Source organism: Oryx dammah, unplaced genomic scaffold, assembly GCF_014754425.2.
Source record: "Oryx dammah isolate SB20612 unplaced genomic scaffold, SCBI_Odam_1.1 HiC_scaffold_27, whole genome shotgun sequence".
In the NCBI taxonomy this organism is placed as follows: domain Eukaryota; kingdom Metazoa; phylum Chordata; class Mammalia; order Artiodactyla; family Bovidae; genus Oryx; species Oryx dammah.
This window is the reverse complement of record NW_024070211.1, coordinates 17,130,564-17,142,328: the sequence shown is the minus strand read 5'-3', so window position 1 is coordinate 17,142,328 and position 11,765 is coordinate 17,130,564. Positions and strand designations below refer to the sequence as shown.

Here is an 11,765-nt window from a genome sequence, read left to right as displayed (position 1 = left end):
TGAGCTGAGGTGCAGCTCACAGAGAGCAGATCTCTGAGGAGCCCGGACAGTGCCAGTCCCTCGTCGTCCTAGTCCTCAGTGCGGACCCGGGGCCGAGATCTAACCAGGCAGTTCTCCTTGGGAAGAATCTCCTGCGACCAAGCTCACCCTAAAAATTACACAGCAGAAAGTCTTAACTGGCACGTTCTGTCAAGAACTTGAGGTGTTCCTGTGTTACTGATCAAAGGCGGATCTGACTCTTTTCAATCATGGCTTGATGATCATTTGAGGAGAAGGAAGGGGTAACAGCCACCTCTGAAGACAGAAGTCTAACTCCTTGCATAGTCCGTAGAGGGCGATCCCACCTCTGCCTAGAGATAAAAGAATGGATGCAGGGGCGGTTCTGGGTTAGCGCTAAAACCTCTTCTGTAAGGGGCCAGCCAGAGAGCACATATTTGAGGCTCCATGGCTGCGCAATTTTGGCCAGCTTTCCTGTCAGTCCTACCGCAGCGGCAGCCATAAGCAGTTCATAAACAAATTTATTTACCAGACGCGAATGAGCATGGCTGTATTCCAGTAAAACTTGTATAAAAACAGACAGTGGGTTGGCTGTAGCCCATGAGCTGGAGTTTGCCAGTCCCTGCTCTAAACCACAGATGAATGGCGGATGAGGACCCATCACAAAGCAACAGCGGAAGCCTGAGTGTGGGCAGAACACCCAGCGGGCGTCCTCAGCCACCCACCACAGCCAGGGGCGAGTTCCAGTGACACACTGACCCCCAGCAGCACCACACTAGCACTGCGACGTTTTGCAGCTTCAGAAGCCTGTCCGTAGTCCATACAGACAGAAAGCTAACTGGCCCACTCCTCTGAATTTTGGGAACGGGGTCCCTGCCCCAGTGAGTCCCTCCTGTCTGTGCCCCACCTCCCTACTGTCCTCTGCTTCTGCTCCTTTCCCTTCCTGGGACACGGTTCTTGTCACTGAGCCCGTCTGTAAATCTAGTGGATCCTCATCAGCTCTGCAGTCGGTATCATTTTGCATTTACCACGTCGTCAGTCTTGTGTTCTTCTGTTTTTATCCCGAAGAGTATCTCTTCTCCCCATTTCTGAACAAAATCTCTCTCATTATTAAAGTTGAGCTCAAGTCCTACCATTTGTGGGACACCTACCTACCCAGCAGTGCTGAATTTCTCTCTCTTCTATTCTTAATTATTTTCTTGCTTTGAAAGAACAGATAACTTTTCTCTTTGTGGTTGTGCTTTGGACTAGTTGAGTTGTGTAAAAAATATATATGTGTGTGAATTTTCTAATTCAATACCAGGAAACGAGAACAATGAGAAAACAGTGGGGTGGGGAGGTGGGGAAGGGATTTAAGTTGTGTGCATATGAAGTTTGGGTGACAGAGAGATATAAGCTCTGTGCACACTTCTCTGGAGCTGCGAGGGGGTGAGCCCAGGAGCCTTTTTCATGGCAGTAACCAGCAGATACTACTCGGGGATGAGTTTGAAACGGACGAGAGGAGCAGAGCTTGGGCAGAGATTGGCCTCTGTGCCATTAGGAGTGTGTGCTCAAGCTTTTCAATGTTACCTACTGCTCTTAAGAAAATCCTCTGATGTGTGTTTTCTTGTCTTTTAGTTCTTCAGTGAATATGAGAAGTTACTTCATTCAGAAAATTATGTGACAAAAAGACAGTCACTCAAGGTATGACAGATCATCTGAGTCGCTCATTTCTCTCCACCCCTTGTTTGAAACGTGTATGGGGCCCAGAGCTTTGCAGGAAGCATGCATGTGTCCCTGGTTGAGATTTTTGTGGAAAGGAACAGGGCTCAGCAGTGGTTCACTCAGGGCACCCGCCCCAGCTCACCTCTTTGTGTGTTAGAGATACCAAAATATGCAGAATTTTGAAGAGGATCTAATCTCCAAGTGACGACGTTCTTTAGGTTTTGGAGCCTTCTTTTTAAAAGTTAGAATGGTCATCACCGAGTTGAAGGCACCACAGGTGTTGTGCTCCTGGGATTCTGCCCAGAGGGTCCCAGGCTTGCTGTGTGAGGCGGGGGGCGGCTGCCAGCAGGGCCATGGGGAACCAGACGGCTTTGGCTGCTATGTGTCAAAAAAGGATGTGAACAGTTCCATTTGAAACTTAATTAAAGACTTAAAACTCTAGAACAGGGGTTGGCAAGCGACAGCCCATGAGCCACATCCAGCCCACTGCCTGTTGTTGTAAATACAGTTCTGTTGGAACGCAGACGCACTTGTTCATTGATGTATTGTCTGTCTGTGGCTGTTTTGGCTACAACAGCAGATTTGAGTGGTTGCCTCAGACACTTTATGGGTAACAGATTGTTTGTTAACCCCTACTCTAGAAAATTCTTACTGTAGTTAATAAATGTATACCCATGTACACCCTTCCTTCTGTCAGGAAGTGGTCCTGACAGGAGTTACACATGGACTCACAGAGGATTTGTGGGCGGAAATTTGCAGTTCCATTTGTGTTTTTTGCCAGGTCCACTTTAAATTCTACTCTGCCCAGAGTCCTTTCCCCTCAGAGATATCTGAATTCATTTTAATCAAGACACTCCATTCCGCCTGCTGCTGCTCCCATGGGGATATCATTCTTTTACACCTTGTCTTTCTGTGGAAATTGACTAAAAGGACATTAGGAACATTCCCAAAAGATTCCTTTCCCCGACTAGCTAGTTCCTTCGTTTTCCTTAAGGCCATAAGAAATGTGTCACCGCTACAAGCTCCATCAGGTGGAGCCTGGCCTCCCAGGCATCCTTTGGTCCAGTGTCAGGGATCCTTAACCTGGTCTCCATTTGCAGGTGGGCTGGCTGGGCAGTCGCCGGTGGTTGTGATAGCTGATAGGGATGGTCTGTTCATTTTCGGGACCCAGTGGCTGTTTAAGGCGTTGGTCCTCCCTGTGTGTCAGTGCAACCTCATGCGGGCTCCTCTGAGAGCCTCACGGAGAAGCAGCCCTCTGCCAGGAACCTCTTTATATCCAGGGGCCTCTCCCCGCGTTGGATGCGCTCAGTATTTTCTGAGGCCAAGGAGGCGAGAGGGGTTTGCCTCGGATACCAGCTTCCAGGACTGATACCTCCTGCGGGGAGGGAAGGGATTCTTAATTGGCACATCAGAAGACTTGGACCAAATGCTGAATTCTTGGGCTGCTTGCTTTCAAGACCTTCTAACACTTCAGAATTAACCAACATGAAAGGAAGATTATGACTGCCACTTGTGAGACCTTAGTAATGGATATGAAGCCAGTCTTTCATGCCTGCAGTTTCTCCTGAACACATGGAGAAATTTTGAGGACCAGTGGTACTCTAAACATGTATTTTAATTTGTACTCCCTTTTTTTGCAGCATTGGCATTTATTTAAATTTGTGTTTATTTAAATTTATTTAATTTTAACAATAATTAATTTTATTTATTTATTTATTTGAATTTGAATTCCCTGTACCAGATTTCAGGGAGGTTTTTGGCCATGCTGTGGGGCTTATGGAATCTTAGTACTCCGACCAACAATTGAACCCTGGCCCTCAGCAGTGAGAGTGTGGAGTCCTAACCACTGGACTGCCAGGGTTTTATTTTTAATAAAACTGGCCTGACATTTTTTAATTTCTACATCCAAAGAAATTTTTAAAATTACTGGTTACCCTCCTCTAGATAATCAAGCTGAAATGAGCCATTTTCAGTATCTCTGGTTTGTGTGACAAAATGAACACTGAGTAAATCTGTACACATGTCATGCTAACTTCTGAGCCTCTGAAAGAGTAAATACTGGGCTTCTTTCTTTGAAAGCTGTAGATTTTGTGATTCAGATTGGTGTGAAACCTGTCTGAGCTTTTGAATTCTTCCTCTAAGTTCTTTATAAATCCTAAACAGATTTGTTTTCCTGCACATCAGGTTATTTTTGATTTACTGATATGTTATTTATCTAGAGATCAGTTATCTGGAAACTTCAGATATGTAGAACATAGCCAGGAACCCAGAAAGGAATTAACAAAAGCAAGTAAACCATGGCAAAGTAGCTCTGTCCATGCGTTTTCCTTCCCTTGGACCTCATTGCATGTCTCTTAGTGGACTCGGGTCCACTGTGCTTTGCATGTATCCATGCTTTACCTCGCACTGCATTGTCATCCGATACAGGCACCGTCATCCACTCCCTTGTGCAGATGATGAAACTGAAGCACAGAGAAGTTAAATAATATGCTTAAGGATATAGAGCTCACAAGGAGCAGAATGTCAGGATTTGAACCCAGGCAGGCTGGTGCCGGGAGCCAGGCTGGACGCCACTCTGTCGTGCCTCTGGCCCCTGCCCCCATGCAGGCCATAGCACCTGCACACTAGTCCTTGACTGGAAGTTGGCACCATGACAACATGAAGAGGTGACTGCTAGTTTCAGACAAAGAAATCTGGAACAAGCAAGTTTGATTTTAAAATTACGAGCTGATGTGGTATAATCAACTCCATGGAACTCAGTAAGCACAGACTTAACTGAAGCGACAGATTTTTTTTTTTTTTAGCTTAATTAACGTCATTAGTGATATTGTGGTGTCACTAAGAGAAGCTTAGAGTATCTTCAGGATACCTTGCTTAATAAGGACCAGAAAAGTACTTGTTTTTATAAAGCTTTTTTAATCTGATAAGATAAAATGATGTTTGGCATGTATAGGGGTAAGTATGTAGAAAGCTGTGTACATGAAACCCTTTGTCCCGTAAAGTTCAGATACGTAAAATTATTTTTAAATATAGCTAAGGTTTATAGTTATCCAGTAACTTATCTTCTGACGACTTTCTTTGGTGGTTTCTTTTTACTAAGATAACACAAATGCATATTTAAAGAATAGGTTCTGATAAGTCTCAGATTCTGAGCCAGATGTGGCTTGAATGTGGTCTTCTTCAGGGAGCAGTGCCAGACCCACCATAGGTGTAAACCCCAGAAGAAAAAGGAGGTGTCCAAGTAGCAAACAGGAAGCGCTCATTACTTTCAGGTCATAATTCAGTTCATCCATCTTTTCAGTGCCTATTAATATTCTGTGCTTAATAATATGATTATTTAATGAACTGTTTTTAAAACTTTAGTTTTACTTCAAATCTTAAATGATAATGGTGGAATAAACAGATAAATTGTTTGTCTTCTCAGCTTCTGGGGGAACTGCTACTAGACAGACACAACTTCACGATTATGACAAAATACATCAGTAAACCTGAGAACCTCAAATTAATGATGAACCTTCTACGAGACAAAAGCCGTAACATCCAGTTTGAGGCCTTCCACGTTTTTAAGGTAGAGTACTAAGACCATAAACACTAGTTGTTCATCCCATTTTATTTGCAAGTCACTTGTTTTATTAGCTTCATTTTGGTAATCTGAGTGACACAGTTCCATTCAGTCCATTTTCACAGTTGTGTGGTACAACATTTAAACAAAAATGGACCCAGAAACAGGGCATTTGTATTTCGGAATAAGAAAAGTTGATTTGTAGAGGAGTGTCACCTGTCTTTGGCATCAGTTCAGTTCAGTCACTCAGTTGTGTCTGATTCTTTGCGACCTCATGGACTGCAGCACACCAGGCTTCCCTGTCCATCACCAACTCCCGGAGCTTGCTCAAACTCATGTCCATCGAGTCAGTGATGCCATCCAGCCATCTCATCTTCTGTTGTCCCCTTCTCCTCCTGCCTTCAGTCTTTGCCAGCATCAGGGTCTTTTCCAATGAGTCAGCTCTTCGCATCAGGTGGTCTTTGGCATGGAAGATTACTAATCCCAAAGTAAAGGGTAATGTATTTCTTAATGCTTTCCATGGAGATTTTTGTTCTTAAAATCCATTCTGACCTCCTGTGCCCAGAACTAACTTCTGCCCATTTTATTCTAAAATCAAAGTCTGTATTTAATACAAACTATAGAGTTTCAGAGCATGAGTGAACATGTCAGTCCTTTTTGTGCTTAAACATGCACTTCTTCCGTCCTTTTTTAATTGTAAAAATAAGGTCTTCCAAAGCAGACACCCAAATGAGTAATCTGGACTGCAGCCCATGCCCCAGGGGAGCAATGGGTGTGGCCACACATGCTCTGCTGTCTGCAGCATCTCTGTGTCGCGCACTGTCCTATAGCTGACGTTGATCTCTCCCTGTGCAGGTGTTCGTAGCCAACCCCAACAAGACGCAGCCCATCCTCGACATCCTCCTCAAGAACCAAGCCAAGCTCATAGAGTTCCTCAGCAAGTTCCAGAATGACAGGACGGAGGATGAGCAGTTCAATGATGAGAAGACGTATTTAGTCAAACAGATCAGGGATTTGAAGAGACCAGCTCAGCAAGAGGCCTGATTTCCAATAAACACCGAAAATATTAAATCCAAGTTCAGCGTCTGCTGTTAGCTATTCAACATCAGGCACTGTTATCGATTCATGAGGAACATTACTGCTAATCTGCTGTTAAGTGAACGGTTTTCATTTTACCTATTTTGATTTTTTTGTTTGTTTGTTTTTTAGTCCAAGTTGGAGAACGTAGCTGCTGCTTTCTTGCACACTAGAGCACACGTGGACTTTTTCTTGATTTTTGTGTCATTTCAGAATTTAAAGACTCCGTTTGCTGTAGAAGTTCTGAACATGGCTCGGTTCCTTGAAGGCAAATGCATAGATGATAGTGTGTGTTAGGGGAAGAGGGCATTGATCTGATCAGAGTAAACCTGCCTGTTTGCCTTTATCTTTGTTAAAGATCTGAGCGTGGATTCTGGGTAAGATTGTATGCCTTCACTCACGGAAGATCGTGCAGAGCTTTATTTGAAATCCTAGGGGAACTATATCCGAGATGGGAGCTCCTTGAGTGGATAAAGTTGACACATGAATAAATTGATACTGAAACTTAGCAACTTCTCAAAAGTGTGAAGCTTCACAAGGTCATAAGGAAAATGTATATATGCTTTTCACAGCTTTCTAGAATTTTTTGACATTTGATTTTCTTGAGACTTGTAAACCTGGATATGTTGAAGGGTATTTGTTAATTTTACTTTTTGAAGGTATTTTAAAACAGTAGAGCTAGCAACGACACCTCGCATTTCATTTCAACAGTGCTTACAGGTTTCTTTTGTATATAATTCTTAGAATGCTCATTTCTTTTAAATGATTTAATTTGTACAGCAGAGGAATGTTATTGTATTAGTATGTAACTATTACCTAATATTGAGTTTTTGCAAAAAATGAATGCTCATATGTAATTGAAATACTTCAGATCACCTGAAAATGCTGATTTAACATTTAAGTATCACAGCATTAAAAGGAAACGAAGTAAACCAGTCCTTTGTATTCAGTTATCTAATGGGGTGCCATCAATAGAGTACAGTACAGACCTGGAACTCAGCTACGCTTTTTCCTGCGTAATATTGGCCTTATTCATTTAAAATGAGTCAAGAGTTCTCCAGATCTACGAATGATACCAATTATGCTAAATTAATGCTGATTCTTTGTGTGTGGGGAGACCTCTTTAGAGCACCTTTTCTTTCTTAGAGTAAGTAATCCAGTACAATAGTTGTGAAACTGAATAATTGGCTTCTTTTAGGAAAAGAAGAGTCCCTAGTCATAGGTGCCCTACGGGGAAATTTATTTTTTTGTAATGTCCTGTTCCTTAATGCTGCAAATTATCAGTATTTATAAAGTAACTGATTTTGCACCACTTTTTTGTTACTGTGACCACAGCAGAACAACGTCTCCTAGAATATATCTATGTAAAGTTATTAGAATGGTATCTGTTCATCTTAGTGACATGAAGATCACAACTAACAACTTACAAATCAGAGTTTGCCGGTTCGAATTCAGCATGGCTGTAGCTGATTAAGAAATTTATATAATTATTCTTTGCTAGCCTCTCTTACTAATTGAATTACTTTTCAGCCAGTAAAATGAGACTCCCAGTTGATGTTTCAGCAGGCTTTAAAATCTCCTTCCAGGAGCACCATTTAGGAAAAGAGCCCCAGAAAATACAGATGTATTTTATTCTGTTTAATTGAAACGGTGGTCTACATTTATAATTGGTTTTCCTGAGCCTGTCTTTACCAAATTCTATGTAAAATAATCCATGATTTTTCTGTTGGAACTAAAGAAAGCAATCCAAACCCCTTGAAATGAAACTATCCAAGACGGTTAGGAAGGCAGAGTTGGCTGTGATGCATCGTTCTGATTCGCGTGGTCCAGTGCTGCGTGTCTGGATTCCGGGTGCAAGCATTCGTTACTCCACATGGAAGAAAGGTTTCCTTGCCAAGCTGGTTCTTAGAGCTCGAAACAGCAGCTTCCACTCTGGTGACGCTGTTGTAACACTAGAGCCTTTGTGTGGAAGACAGTGGGGGCGCCGCGCGTCAGAGAGCACACGGGTGTGTCGTCCTCGCAGTAGAGTCTGGGGATAGTTAAGACTTTTGGGTTTTGTTGTTTTTAAACAAAATGTGAAAACACTCAAAAAAAATGCATTTGAAATTCTGATCATTTAATATATTCATGTTACCAAAACTATTATACTGGAAGTGGTTTCTTTTTGTGTTATAAAGGTTTAATTTTACATAAGTCAGTTACTCAATGTGATTTTTAACCCTTAAAAAAAAAAAAAAGGTGGAGATGTATACAATTGTTATCAATGCCTTGGAAGCATTTCCTTTCTCTTGAGGAAAAGTAAATTTCTTATCAGAATATCTGGCTGGCCCTGTAATTTAAATTAAAATAAAATTTTGGAGAAACAACATGGTCGGTTGTTTACATGATGTCTTTAGATAATTGCGTTTGTATCACTGTTAACAACCCAGTCAGGAGATACACTGGCACAAACTGTCACAAACTGTAGCTGGGAACAGTTAATACACAAGCCTCTAAGTCTTTTTTTCCCCATTTGAGGTTCCATTTTTGGTGTCCAAAATGTGGTTTTCACCTGGGTCATATATAGCTCCCTGACCCTTCCTTTCCTTAAGTATTAATACTTAATACTTAAGTATTAAGCCTTTTACTCGCCTCACTTCTCAGACCGAAGATCCTCTCTCTGGTTCTGTGACCCTTCATTATCAATACACTAAGATAAAACTGAGCACTTGGCAGGACTCCTTAGAAGTAACCGGAGTGAAATCACAAAGAAGCTGCAAGCACTCTGGAAGCACAGGGTTCAGCGGGCGCCTCAGGAGGTCAGTCCTCCGGGCCACTTGCTGCCACTTGGCACCCAGCCCCTTCCTCAAGGTTCCCTGTAACCCTCATCAGCAGATGGCGTCTCCAGTCTCCCACACACACTCTTCCCAAAAATGCCTCTCTGAAATCTGAATAATGATGTTCTGCTCGTTAAAATCTCTTGTAGGAGGTAGCTGAGCCCCACCAGTCTATCTTGCTTCTCCAAAGAGGATGTTGGGACCAAGTGACGCTGCCCGTCCTCCGGAGGGTGAGCAGGGAGCTGCAGCAGGCGCTTCCACACCGAGGCCTGGACTCGGGCCTCCTGCCGCGGCCCCTGCCCCCACGTCCGCAGCTGAAGTCACCAGGCCACCTTCCTCGTGTGAGGATCGAGCAAAACTGGATGCAAAGGCTCACACGGCGCTCGCTGGTTCTTGAAGCTGGAGCCGTCGGAGGCATGAGTCACCACCATGCACACCTCTCAGAGGCCCCAAGGCCAGCACTGGCCACTCCTGTGTCCTCCCCACACTTCCCGTGACCCTCCTCCCAGCGGAGAGCTGAAGCCATGAGGGACTAGGTGAGACTCCCCGCCACTGCCTCCACGTTCTCCCTGCTGGTCCTGGAACCGAGCCCCAGGCAGGCTACCCTGAGCCACCTGCGTGTGCCCCCTTGCCTCCTGATGAGCAGCGACGTCACTCTTCAACGAGGTGTCCTGGGCTTGAGTCCCAGTAAAAGCTTTGGTTTTCCCAGTAGTCATATACACATGTGAGAGTTAGACCATAAAGAAGGCTGAACACTGAAGAACTGATGCCTTCGAACTGTGGTACTGAAGAAGACTCTTGAGAGTCCCTTGGACTGCAAGGATATCAAACCAGTCAATCCTAAAGGAAATCAGTCCTGAATGTTCATTGGAAGGACTGATGCTGAAGCTCCAGTACTTTGGCCACCTGATGTGAAGAGCTGACTCACTGGAAAAGACCCTGAGGTTTGGAAAGATGGAAGGCAAGAGGAGAAGTGGATGACAGGATGAGATGGTTGGATAGCATCACCGACTCAATGGACATAAATTGAGCAAACTCCAGGAGATAGCAAAGGACAGAGGAGCCTGGCATGCTGCAATCCACGGGGTCACAGAGTTTGACACAACTTAGCAACAGAACAACAACAAAAAGAAAAAAGACTGGCATTTGAACCCTGGTCCCAAGTTGCGCTGCCAAGGAAACCCCACCTAAGACATGCTCGCTGTGTTCCTTCTAACACGGGGGCAGGAGCTGCCAGGGCTGCAGACAGCTGGGTGCAGGGCCTCCCTCAAAGGAGGCCTGGGACAGCAGAGCGGCACTCCCCGCTCTCTGGAGCTCCCTTCATGATTTCCTCTCCTGCACAGAGAGACCAGAGGTGCTGCTGCCGCCTGAGGAGACAGCTGGACAGGGCACACCCACAGCTCCAAATTGTTCTTCACAGCCGTCACAGCTCCTAGCAAAACTGGAAAACTCTCAATTTTCCCTCATGCTCTCTTCTGCTCTCTTCCAAAAAAATTTTTTCTTGAAAAGTATAGTATTAATATAACCTTACAAAATGACTGCATAAGTGGGAATTGAGGCTGAGTTAGGAAGTGTCCAGGTCTCGATTAGAATTGGGATGGGGCTTAGTGGGGAAGGGGCTAGGGTAGAGTCAACTCTGGGCTCACAGTTGCTGGCAGCCTGAAGGGTGCTCTTGCCTATCTGGCATCCAGCTTTTCCTGCACTTGGCACTTTACAGGTCCACCAGGTGGCAGTAGAGCTCTTTGTTTTCAGCAGCTATTCTCAGGTGGTGCTAGTGGTAAAGAACCCACCTGCCAATGCAGGAGACATAAGGGTCACAGGTTCAACTCCTGTCGGGAAGTTTCCCTGGAGGAAGATGTGGCAACCCACTCGAATATTCTTGTCCGGAGAATCCCCGTGGACACAGGAGCCTGGTCAGCTACAATCCATAGGGTCGCAAAGAGTTGGACACGACTGAAGTGACTTAGCACACACAAGCCTAGGGAATGGGGCATGCAGAGAGCAAATCCAGCCTCACAAATGTGCAGGGACCCAGAGACCCTGTGGCAGTTGTGAGCCAGGTGGTCCCGGGCTTCCTGAGTGCTATTTTGAGCAAAAAGGATGAGATAGCCAAGAGAGGGTATTAAAGAGGGTGGAAGAGATTGTGATAAAAATGCAAAGTATAATAAAGATAGTAAACTGTGAAAGATAGAATTTACATGGTGGGTATATGGTTGTGTTTTTTAAGAAACTACTTTTTAGAAACTTTTACAGAAAAAAAATGAAAAGATAGGACAGAGCGTTTCATTAATTCCCACATCTGGTTTCTCCTATTATTAACAAATTAGTATGAGACATTTGTCACAATTAATGAACAGATACTAATCTGTTGTTATTAACTAAAGTCCATAGGTTGCTCAGTCGGTAAAGAATCCACCTGCCAATGCAAGAGACACAAGTTAGATCCCTGGGTTGGGAAGAGACCCTGGAGGAGGGTGTGGCAACCCACTCCAGTATTCTTGCCTGGGAAATCCCATGGGCAGAGGAGCCTAGCTGGCTACAGTCCATAGCGTCACAAAGAGTTGGACACGACTGAAGCGACTGGGCACACACACCAAGCAAATATCCTT

The 11,765-nt window shown here is 44.3% G+C and overlaps 1 protein-coding gene across 1 annotated transcript in view; it reads left to right on the top strand.

Annotated features, from left to right (window-relative positions):
* The window catches only part of CAB39 (calcium binding protein 39), a 95,295-nt gene extending 86,587 nt beyond the window's left edge, over positions 1-8,708 (top strand). The window contains exons 7-9 of the mRNA XM_040228135.1: positions 1,615-1,680; positions 5,126-5,269; positions 6,119-8,708. Coding sequence (XP_040084069.1) covers positions 1,615-1,680; positions 5,126-5,269; positions 6,119-6,307 — 399 coding nt within the window. The 3' untranslated portion in view covers positions 6,308-8,708. The remainder of the gene's footprint in view (positions 1-1,614; positions 1,681-5,125; positions 5,270-6,118) is intronic.
* The last annotated feature ends 3,057 nt before the right edge of the window (positions 8,709-11,765 follow it).